The 13,049-nt window shown below is 27.5% G+C and overlaps 1 protein-coding gene across 2 annotated transcripts in view; it reads left to right on the top strand.

Moving 5' to 3' along the window:
• Nucleotides 1-2,381: 2,381 nt before the first annotated feature.
• The window catches only part of Zdhhc8 (zinc finger DHHC-type containing 8), a 129,990-nt gene continuing 119,322 nt past the window's right edge, over nucleotides 2,382-13,049 (top strand). The window contains exon 1 of one of the 2 annotated variants that reach the window (XM_075364973.1): nucleotides 2,382-2,775. In XM_075364973.1, the coding sequence (XP_075221088.1) occupies nucleotides 2,687-2,775 (89 nt within the window). In that variant the 5' untranslated portion in view covers nucleotides 2,382-2,686. The remainder of the gene's footprint in view (nucleotides 2,776-13,049) is intronic. The other variant, XM_075364974.1, reaches the window with a different exon arrangement.

Consider the following 13,049-nt stretch of genomic DNA (forward strand, 5'->3'; position numbering starts at 1 on the left):
TTAGAGACAGTATGTCTGAGATTTAGGGTTTTTTTTTTATTATTAAAACATATTTATTAGATTAATAAATTAAAATAACTTTTTTTCAATCAATATGAAAAATATCTATTATCCAGAACATAATTTTTAGAAAGTATTAATTTAAATATATTGGAAAACAACTGACATTGCTTTAGGAAAATTTTGTCTATTGACTAAGCTGTATCTTATTTTTAGAAAATATTTAAAATAACATGGATCACAAAACAATTTTATTTTTTACTTTTCCCATCTCAATGTCTTTAATTTAGTTGTTATTGAATCTGAGGAGTTAGTTAAATCAACTCTTACTGACCATAAACCATTGAAATAAATAAAAAATCACTGGTTTGATTTAACTATCTAACTTATAGATAAAACATTGCTAATCACATGTATAATATTACCAATATGTATTGCAATATTTATATTTTTTGTAATATAACATTGTGTCTTTTTAGTTCATAAATATTTGTGGCATGATCAATCTAATTTCAGTTGCAACAATGTCTGACCATATTGCTTTTCGACACTTATCAAATTAATATTAAAATTCATTATACTTAAAGAGCAAAATTGTAGAAATACCTTCTGGTTTGATAAAGAAAGTTGAAATGTTCACTGGAAACTCTTGATTGAGGCAGCACTGTAAGCTAACTCATAGGACTGCCTCACGTATTTGCCATAATGTAAATCTCTGTTAATAATTACATTAAAAATTAATGCCTTTCTAAATACATACTCATTTCCAGAACCAGATTTCATTGTGCTGATCAATATGTACCTGAAGATGATTTGTCATAGAAAAGTTTCCTATAATTTCAAAAAGTTTAGAAATTTGCATGATGACATCATATTAATTTATTCAAATAATAGAATGTCCAGTGAAGTCAATTTTATTTTTAAAATCTCACCATCAAGTTTGAGTTGTCTACTTTACTAGATTATTTTTATTGATTTAAGCAACACTTTATTACAGGATTTTTAAATAAATTATTTACTTAACATTTTGGATAAAAATAAAACTAGGTCATAAATTAAGATGTTTCATGTTAATAACCAATTGAGAACCTTTATTTGACTCTGGTATGGTAGATTATAAGAACTACAGCATATACAGGTCTGGTTTTTCTTGGATCATAATTTTATGAAAAAATTGTTTTAACTTTTCAATATATAAAAGTGGATTAAAACAATTTTAATGAACGTAAGCATTTTATGAAACAAATATTTATTTTTTTTACTGATAGAGATTTTGGAAAGCATAGAATCGACTGATGTATTTAAGCACAAAAAATTTGATGTGTACACCACATGACTTCCTTATATGCCTATTAAATTACATATACACATTTTTTTTAAATGAAAAGTAAATAAAATTTTAATGTGATTCTAAATTGTAATTTTCAATTAATGTTAAATAATCAGATATTTCACCAAATCTGATGTAGACACCAAATGACTTCCTTGTATGCCTATTAAATTACATATACACAATTTTAAAAGTACATAAAATTTTATTTCAGTAATAACTTCTGATTTTTTTTATTTTTATTAAATTGTTATTTATTGTAACTTTTTTTTACATCAGAGGTTAATAATTATTAACATATGATATAATATAATAAATATATTTAAATTTTTAAAAATTGAATAAGGAGATGAAGTCTGATTCGAACCTGTGTGTCTTCCCCTTGTACGATCAAAATAGTTCATTAATTAAAATTTAATTTGACTATAACTCTGGAACTGATTAAAATAAGTACCACTTATGATATATTGTTGAAAAGCTCTCAATGAGGGCTTATTACTGGAGTTAAGAAAAGGCTTCTTTGAACACGTTTGGTTCAGTCGATTGCAATCAAAAAGGGAAGTGCACAACTAGATGTTACAACAATGCTAAATCCAAAATTTCAACATTCTACCGCCAATCGTTTTCTAGTTATGCGAGATACGTACGTACAGAGGTCACGGCGAAACTAATCAAAATAGATTCAGGGATGGTCAAATTGGATATTTCCGTTGAAATCTGAAAACCGAAATTTTTCACCATCACAATAATTTATTGGTATGTATATTGGTATGTATATTTACAAAAATATACATTAGTTCTCGCGGGAATATTATATGAATATCGATTGGTTTCATAACAATACGATCGATAGCAATAAATCGATATTTACATAGAATAAATATTCTTCCTATTAATTAAAATTCGCTTACATCCAGTACCTAGTTTATTAATTAAGAACTTCCATTTAAATATTCTTTGCTAATTTTCTAGGATTTATTATATTTACTGCGGGACAATTAAGTAAAAACGCTTCGATTAATTCTTGTTAATTATAATGGCAGTGAATGTGTCAATTGAGTTCGTCAGTAGCCTAGAGCAGAACGGAACGGAATGGTGAGATGTGTGAGGTAGTAGTATTTAGTTTGCGTACACTGAATCATGCTGATGTTATTAATAACAAGTACTTATTCAAATAGTTTGAGTGTGTAAATGAAAGGTAAATTTAAATGGCGGGATCAGAATTATCTAGTTTATATGTGTTTTGGACGTTTTTGTGATGGTCACAGTTATATTAGGAGGTGCGGCCATGTTATCTTGGTATAGGACATTTTAAGATTTTTTTTGCCTGCGGGTTAGAAATACTTAAATAACAGGATGCCATGTAATTTGAAGACAAGATATATACCAGCTACATTCGCTTGGACGTTGCTGTTAGGCACTACAGCTTTATTTTATTATTTTCCGTAAGTATATTTAAACATTCTATTGGCTAACGTATCGATGAGGTCACTATATTTGTTTTCCAGACCACTAATTTTTAAGTAATTAAATTAAAAATCGAGTACTTGTACGTCAGTTATAATTATTTTCTATTTGGCGTGTTCTATTTTTCAGTTTTGAAAGTCTGGTTGATTGTTTAGGTTATGTGTCGGAACTGCTAGTCCAGGGTAGTGGTCGGTCTGGGTTGTAATACTTCGATCAGCTTTGACAGTTTGTTTGAACATGTCCGGTCTGGTTACTAATATCTATTAGTTTACATTGCTTTTTGTTCAAGAGTTAATGAGTCTTATACATTATCAAACATTCTAGGAGAAACAGAAAGGTCGCGTTCAATTTTGTTGCGTTTAGTGAGATTAGCCTGTGAGTAGGTTAGGCGATATAAGCTCGTTAACGTGATAAGTACTTATTACAACCTTCCTTTATAATGCTCATTTTTTTATAGTTTAATTTAGTTAATTTTGATACTAATTGGACTTTTTATATTGTTTTGCAATTAAATTGAATACGTCGGCTTTTATATATTACAGTTATTTTAGTTGTGAGTTTGTTGTATTCGATTCTGGTAATTATATCAGATTTTACTTCTTCACTGCTGATTTTATTTTTCCTACTGAACTGTATCAAAGTCACACCCAATTTTTAACTCTTGAAGGGGGTTTTATTATTTTAAATACTATTTGTATGTTATGATATTCTGAAAGTATCTAACTTTTATTAGTATTAATAATTTATTATTTCTCATTATCATGTTTCTAAGCTACATTATACAAGTCCATAACTTGTTACTAATGTATTTATTTTAATTTTTTGTTTAAAGCATGTTTATCGTCTGTATTAAAGAATGGAGTGTTTGTAAGGGAAATTTATTTCATTTTGAAAAATTCTACTGTTACGTTCTACCTACAACTTTTGATTGTTTAAACAAATTTATACATCTTACATGGCGTAGTTTTATTTACTTTATAGCTTGTTTACTTTTAAAAGTGAGAAAGATTTACAATTTGTTTTAAATTTATTCTTTATGGTTAGTATGTTAATGTACTAACACACTACTATATAAATTTTCTAGCTTCCAACTTATTATTTGTGTAAATGTAACTGAACTTTATTTGGTAATTCTATATGAATATTTATAAGTAAGTATTTGTTAAATGATAAATAAGCAGTGCCCAATTTAATTAGCGATAGCATTTGTAGTATCTGCCATATGAGATTGACATTTTTCTTGTGTTTATATGCATATTATTTTTATATTTTTCTTACAATTTTGAATTTAATACCAAAAATTTCTGTATTAAGTCAATTTTTTATTCAGGTAAAAAATAAAATCGATACATACTATAAGAATTTTGAAGGGAGTAACTGTAATGAAAAAATTAAATATTAAACAAGGATGCGAAATTATCAGTTTTATTTATTAAATTTTTTTTGTGGCAGAAAATCTTTTAAATTAATAAATCAATTTTAAATTAATAAAACATCTCTAAAGAATGTTATTCTCTTTCATATTTACTTTTTAAATTTTATTTTTTAAGGATCCATTCTGAACTTAATTATATGTCATCAAATTACTGTTCATGATAAAATTTGGTTTCAGGTAATAGCGTATGAATTTCCTGTGCATAAATAAATATTTTATTCTGATGGTACATAAGAATTTTTGTAGATCACTTCAAAACTGGGTAGGTATGCTGCTCAGATAAAAAAAGATGAAAAGATTAAAAAAAGGAGTAAAAAATCTCTCTCTACGGATCAAGGGAAACTACGATAAAACTGTGATCACAAAATACACAATTGCAAATTAAAAATATAAGCGGTTAAAAGTTCAGGCATTAATAATTTTAAATGTAAATACATGAAATAATAAAAGTAAATTGAATATTGGAAAATACTGAATAAATAAAATAAAATATTTAACAATGTACATAGAAGCGCTAATAGAGTTACAGATGTTTTGTGTGGATATTTACATTTCAAGTTAAAGTAGATATGCAGAAAATTTAGTTTTTTATAATTTTGTACCAGTTTTATTATCTTATGTGCATTGTATTATTCTTTTTTTATGCTCATTTTACTGAAACCTTTACATTTTTGTATTGTTTGTATGAAAGATTAGTTATGAAATATCTTTCTTAGTACATGGTTTTATTAATTTCTTCAGTTAACTGTGATATTTATATTCAGATGGTACAAACTACAAAATTATTTACAAAGTTTTATTATTAAATTTGCTTTAATAATAATAATGATGATGATGCCATATAATATTATCTTGTATATGATATTTTAGTACATAAATGAATTTGATGTAGAACTGAACTTTTGAATTAAATTTTTCAAAATCAAGAATTAATTACTCAGCATCTAGAAAAATGGCAGTCTTCTACCCTAATATGTCACTAATGTTACCATTCTTTTTGTTTTTATTCTAAATTAAATCCTAAGATGTGGCCCATCCATCTGCCAGGTTCGAAAAAGTTCTAATGCAGTGTTATTATTTATAGAGCTCCTTTACAGATATGTTTAATGCAATGTAAAAAATTTTAAACTTTTCCTTGATTTCTGTCTTGATCCTTTCATGCAAATTCTGGACCGGTTATTTTTTTTATTATCTGTGGAATAGAACATCTACTGTTCCTAAATGATCTGTTTATTGTGTAATTATGTTCTGGGTCTTAATAAGTTTCATTAAATTTAATATTATTTCTGGAAAATATTTTGTGCCTTTTTGTGTAATAAGAAAAAGAAACTATTTCGAATAAGAGTTTTGTGTTTTTTTCTCATAATAACTTACCTATTAAAATTTATAAAAGTTCATTTTGAATTTTATAGATTCTTACTCGTAATATATACAAACCTGTGATGAATCTTTCTTGCTATTATTTTTAAAAAAAGAAGCGATCGTTCATAAAAAAAAATTGTATTTGCATGTACATATTTCACGTAAGAAAAACGATCTTTGATCATTTTTGATTACCTTGTGGAGATGTGTGAAGCAAAAGATCAAGTTAATGTTAAGAATTATGAAGTAATCTGCTAAAGTGGCTTGAATTCGATATATTATTTTTAGTCATTAATATCGCGTTTCCTTTGTCGACTGTAGTTTGTATTACAGCATAAATGTTTACATTGATTTTGATAGATATTAGCTTGTATTGTATCTTTACGTTCGATCGAAGTGGTTTTATAATATGCTAAGTCTACGAATACCTGTTTTCAAACGAAGTTGTTCTATTGCTGTATCATTGATCGCAGTAACAATATATATATATATATATAATAATAATTAGCGAGTTTAAAATACACACATTTAGTTAATATATCTCTAGGGATTTTATTCAGCAGACTTAATTTTTTGTTGGACCAGTGTTAAGTTGTAATAAGTCGTATACATTACGCTATATTACGTCCACAATATTTGTTATCAATAACATAGACGTATAAAATGGAAAGCTTTGTTTTTACATCGCCTCTAGAATCATTTTTTAAATAATATTTTTTGCATTTTGTAAAAACGAATTTGTTTGTTTTTATTTACCGTTATTTTGTTTTTCCTGTTGACGGTTTGCAATTAAATTTTGTTTATTCATTCGTTTCACAAGAAGAAATGATTTTTCCAAAACTTAAAAAATTAATTTGCCGTAACTCCGATAGAATTTTATTTTACAATTTAACCACTTACGGTCTGAGAGCATTTTTAATATTTTGGATGGGGATCACGGTACTTCAGACACTTATATATAGTTTAACCTCCATAAAATAGATCAATTTGTAATTCATCCGAGTATGTCTTTCATCTTTGTTATTCTTTGGTCCAAATTTCATACATTTTGACTTCTTTTATGCTGGAAAGCTGTTGGTGCTTCTGCCAATCCGGTTTTGATTTTTACCGTACTTTGGCCATTCTTTGTAATATTACTCCATAAATAACAGAATTGTACTTTTTATCCTAATATCTGATTTCTCATTATCCTCCTTTCGTTTTTAGTCCTATTTATTTTTAAATTGCATTTCCGTGCCGACAATAAATCAATTTTTTCATGTTGCAGCATCGCCTAACTTGTGCGCGTGGATGCGTTTAATTACTTGCATCTATTCTGCTCTACTTCTGTGTCTCTGTTCACAGGCAGTGAATCAACGCTTCTATGTATTAGTCCGTTATACAATTGTAAAAAAAAAATGTAATATGGACAAAGATGTCGTCCTCAGATGGGCTTAAAAAGGGGATTAATTCCATTAGAGATTACATTAGAATATATTCCGATGTATTATCGACATCAGGTAACAATTATGTTTTTATTGTATTAAAAGATCATAAAAATTTACATCTATAAAAAATTAGGAATATTAACATTAGTAGATGTCACGGTTAATATATCTTAAAAGATTCATTTCTCAAAAGAAGAAAGCTGGCGAGTGTTGTACGGCTGACTTCCAAGCCGTGCAGGTCAAATCGTACAATACCCAGCACAATTTTTTCATTTTGCGAGTCGTAAAATTTTTATAAAAATATTCTTATTGAGGTTATACTTAAAAAATTTGCTTAAATAATTTTTTAAAATATAACACTTCCTTCAATAGAGGATAATATAAAAAAAGAAAATTTCAAAAAAAATTCACTCCAGGTGAAAAAGTTGCAAACTTTTGGAGGAGTATGAACGATAAAGTAAAAAGTACAAATTTTTATTTTGAAACATGAATATTCCCACCTAATTCTTATTGGTTATTAAAAATACATGGATTTTTGGCCGATTGGTTAAAAAATGAAGTGTTTTTTGGGGGGGGGGATTCCGAAAAAGATCCCTATCTAGATAAAATATTATCTTCGGACCTCAGTCCTTTATTTTTATCAAGGGTATATCGGTCGCTTAAGATATAGGAACTGAAGTTACTTGCCACTATAAAATTAATTCTTAATGATGAAACCGACATTACTGGATGTAATATTATTATTACTGAGATTCATTTTATTTTATAGAATTTTTTCGGAAAAAGAAAGAAAAACAGATTTCAATAAGATTTTGTTTTTACGCCTAATTTATTATGTGGGAAGAAGGGATGCGGTCTAATCGCTCAAAGTGAAATCTTAATAATTAATATTCCGGTCGTCTCATACACATAGACAGCAGTCAGACCTAGATATGTAAGTAACCGTGCAGTTATATCAAAATATAGAAATTGAATCGAATAATAATTATTTTCAGAATTTTTAACGATCAAGTGTGAAATCAAAAAAAAAAAAATTTAATCATTTTCTTAAACGGTCATTAGTAGTTATCTGGGTTTTTATCGATTTATTCTGCTAAATTTTTATTTTTGAAGTTAACGATTCTATCACTTCATATGAAATTAATTTGTAACTTTAAATTAATCGCCCGGATTTTTTTTACCGTAATTCTTGTAAACGTTTTAAGTACAAGAGGTAGTAGTCAGAATTGTATATTATGTAGACATTCATTCCCTGCGTAAACGTGCAATGAATGTATCATTTGTAGCGCTTAACGACATCTATATTTTGACGGGTTAATGTACGAGTTTGAAAGCATATTAATAGTTGTCTTGATGGAGAAGAGATCAGCAAACCGCTTAAATATATTCGGCGAATAGTTTATTTCTTAATTTGTTAGGTACGGATTGGTTTTTGCCCTTAAACGTAGGTTTTCTTTTTTTGATTGTAACATATTTCACGGGTTTTCACAACCTATATGTAATTTATAAATATCACTCTCTATTAAAGTGTTAAGTCAACAGAATGTCAGTTGTATAATTTACATTCGTTTTTCAGCTTTACATTTTCTTCCTTTTTTTTTTAATTTAATAGCCTTTTGTAATTTCAAAACTTTAACCGGTATTTTTTTATTCTTCTTTTCGGTATTCTTCTTTATTAGTGTGTTATGTAAAGACGTTTTATTTGTTATGATTTAAACTGTTTGTTACGCAGAACAAAATTTGATATCGATAATTTCAGACGTAAGACTCCCCCCCTTTCTGTTTGGTTTATCGGAAACTTTCTCGTTGTTCGTTTTTGGGTTGAAGTTAAAGGTTATTTTCGAATGACGATTTTGCCAGACAAATGAGATGGCCAGATTAGCTTTTGTTTGTTGTAAGATGTCTCGTTATAAGATAGAATATTATAGATTTTATTTTAATATAATTATTTGTTGCAATTGTATTCAGAATATTTTACGATACTGTAATTAGTAATTTACAAATGTTACTGGTTTTTATTATTATTAGATTACGATGACTAATAGCGCTCAAAATATTTATTTAGAGCGAGATAAGAATATTTTTAGTCAGGTTTCAGTAATTCGTAGTTAGAGTTTATTTTATCGTAGTAGCAGTATATTAACCCGATAATGCGATTGAAGTTTTATGAATTTTACCTAGACGTTACGATACGCTTAATCTTGTAATCGTTATTTTTTTGTGATTTAGTTGCTTTGTTTAAGTATTACTTATTTTTTATCGTTAATTATTTTTGTTATTATTCTGATTAATAAGCGCGTTCTAATTAATTTTGTTACGTGCACGCACGTTAGTGTAAAACTTATAAAGTAGACTGATAATTACAAATAATTGTGACTTAAAGAAGTTTGTTACCGATGAATTTATTTAAAAAAATAATTCCCATAGATTAAACCGATTTGCATTTTTTTAAATTGTAGACTGTATTTATTCTCATAAAAGAAGGTAATGTTACTTTTAGGCGTTACCTCAAACTGTGATTATTTTGGGATCAAAATAATCAAAATTTCTCTTTCATTTTGTTAGTATTGTACATATATATTTATATATATGCATATTCTAGATGTCCGAATGTTATAATTTTTCCTCTTTCGTTTGTAACTTTTTTGAAAACGGGCGATTTATATATATGAAAATTCAAAACACTATTTTTTTATACTGTGTAGAGAATCGGTGTACGTATACGTTCATTAATTATATTCTTGAACGATTAAAATCTTTTTTCTTTAAACTTGCAACATTGTTTATGTTGAATTTTAAAATTATCTATTTGAAAAATAAATTATTTTCTTAAAACCGTAAAAATGCATGAAGAAATATATTTTTTTTTACAATAAATTAAAATTGTATAAAAAATTGCCGAACATTTTAAAGAAATTGAACTGTAAAAATTTACAATTCTAAGTAATAACTAAGATCGGAAGGTGATATGTCTTGTCTTATATTGATTGGTATTTCAAAAAACAGAACTTCAGTATTATCTGTTTTGTCAAAACAAAGAAAAAAATTAGAAAATAGTAAAATCGTGAAAGTAAGGCGGTAATGCATTTAATATAAAATATTTATAATAAAGTTATAAATAAAATAAATTTTTAGTTTTATTCTAATTCTTTTTTTTTTTTATTCGGTAATTTAAATTCTGGAAATAGTTATTTAATAAGAATCTGACTCATTTAATGATAAGAAATAATGGATTTACATTCAATTAGTCGCTTGCAATTCATATAAACCACAGTTATTCCGATATGCATAATAATTCTGTTCAATTCACGGAATTTATAATGAACATTAGTCATTTAATTATAAAAAAGGTGTCGATAACAGTAACATTTTACAGGAGTTTAGAATTTTACTTGAACGTTCCGGTGAAAATCCGCTTGTGGCAAGTAATTTTTGTGCTACGCAGATAATTTTGTAAGCGGGCTCATGAGACGGACGAAGTCGCTTCAAAGGTAATCGCCGTGCGTTATAGGAATCTGAATCGGATAACTTTACTGCCATTCCAGAAGGTGCAGATGGAATTTTGTAAAGATGAGCAGAAAATCAACCAAATAATACGATATTTGTTCGAGCAGATTATATATACATTAGGTTTATATCATCGATTGCAAAAAACGATACAAACACAAAACAATCGATCAGATTATTATCGGTATCGTTTCCTTTTTCATTTTAAGGATTTGGCTATTGTGGGTAATGTTATATTTAAGTACAGGAATGTCGATAGAATCGATAATACTATTATTATTGGGATCGTTATGGCCATCGTAGTTTTGTTTTTTCAATCGATCGTTGTCGATCGATCGTTAAACCGGTTGACTGTATCTTACCGTAGCGACGGTTGTTTAAGGGCTGTTGTATGAGGATTAAAGAGTGTTTTAGCGGTCATTAAAAGTACAAGTCCCGATATCATTATTTCTAATCGTTATGAACGATGGGTGTACAACGAATTAAAACGTTACCGGGGGATTATACCTTTCAAATTATTGACCTGACATGTAATTATATAGTCAGTAGTAACAGTAGGAACGGATGATAAAGTCTATCTCGTATTTAAAAAAAAGTGATTCTTGTTAATCGCTGAAATTATTTAATGCGGACACGTAAGTTTATACTCCTTCAGCTTGTTGCTTACTTATTCAATATTTTATATTAATCTATTTAAAATGATTACCGTTTTCATTTATATACGCGTATTTTTTTTCTTGTCTTTTCATATTTTTTATCGACGAAAAAAATTAGTAGTTACAGTACCAGAGAAACCGTTCACGATCGGTTGAAGTCATACTTTACCGACCGTAAAAAGTATTTGAAATTTCATCTTTTGATAAGAATATAGTGTAAAATTTAAGCACAAACTTGAAGTGCCTCAGGGAAGTGTTGGTTTTTGTTATCGTTCGTTAATGACCTACCTCAAAATCTTGAGTCGTTCCTTGTAATCCTTTTCACAGATTACAAGTGCATCTATATCTGATGATAATTATTTAAAAGGAATTAAAAATTCTGCGATAACAGCCAAAAGAATTATTTACAGAGTGGTTTGTAACCATTTTAACTGTATATGGCTAAAACTGTGGCATTGTGCTTTTGAGGTAGACGTAACATCGCCGATCGTGTGGATATAACCCCATTAACAATAACAGTAGTATTTCTGTTGCCGTCAGATATTCTGCGCATTATTAGATGATGATCAAATTGATTTCGTTTGTAACAAAATGAAGCCGTACCGTTTTGCTCTAAAGCGCTTTAATAAAACGCTAAGCTTGCCGTCATTGTTAAATATTTATTATACCTACAATATTCTCGTGTAAAGTATAATGTCATTTCTTAAAGGACCCTCAAAAAATCAGAAAAAGTTTTTAATATACAATAATGGGTTGTCATTGTAGGTTGATTGTTATCTGGTGCCAGTAAATCTGAATCGTGTAGTTCCGTATTTAGAAAATAAAATTGATTAATTTATCCTTATGAATATGCAATCTTTTCTTAAAAAAATCACTTATTCTTAAAAAATAACAGTATCCGATGAAACTGCTTTTAAGTTTATGATAAAGGGTCTTATTACGCTTCCGTTGCTATTTTTAATAAATTGCCGAACCTTTTGAAAAATCTTCCCACCAATTTCTTTAAAATGTGTTTCAAAAATTTTCTTTTACAAAAATAATCTTAGTCTGTCGATAAATTTTTGAATAATACTAATTTAAAGATTCTACACTTTGTTCAGCGTTTTATAAATATGTGCTCTGATAATTTTTATTAATGCCTTTTGTAGTTATTTTTTGTGTTTAGTATCATCACATATAACTTGTTATTTCATGTGTTTATATTTTAAATGATTAATTTTGACTTTAATCGTAACTATTTTTATATTTATAATTATAGACGTAGTCTGTATAATATATTTTTATGTTCTAATCGGAATAAAGTTTTATTTATTTAATTGTTTGCTCTCCTGTAAGAATTATAAGGTTAATTTAAGATTTAGGTTAGAATTTTGTTAAGAGCTTAGATTAATTAAAATTTTGGTGAAGATTAGGTTGAACTAAATATTAGATCTCTTTAATGTCATTATTTGTGAAAAGATTGTTCAGTTTCTGGACTACTATGAATTATTTCAAGTATAAAAGCCGGTGATTGTGTAGTTTGAGAGACATCTGTCTTCTTATGACAGATGTATATTGTGGTTATGCAAGTTATCCATAATGTTAGATTCAGATTACACAAATTTGAAGTGGATTTTAATTTTATATTATTTCATATTAAAACTTAATTTTTATGCCAGGAAAGATATTCTGATTTGTCATGGCGATTCTGAAAATCTACCTGTTTATCGTATTATAATCATCATATTGTGACTTACATTTTCCATAAAGCTTTTCTAAATCAATTTAATTGTTCCGTTACATTTTTTTATATGCTTTATAAATTAAAATTGTTGCTATTTGTAGAAGAGTTTGTGATTTTTTTGGTGGAACGGTATTGTTTTTCT

Source organism: Lycorma delicatula, chromosome 4 (genome assembly GCF_047948215.1).
Source record: "Lycorma delicatula isolate Av1 chromosome 4, ASM4794821v1, whole genome shotgun sequence".
NCBI classification, from domain to species: domain Eukaryota; kingdom Metazoa; phylum Arthropoda; class Insecta; order Hemiptera; family Fulgoridae; genus Lycorma; species Lycorma delicatula.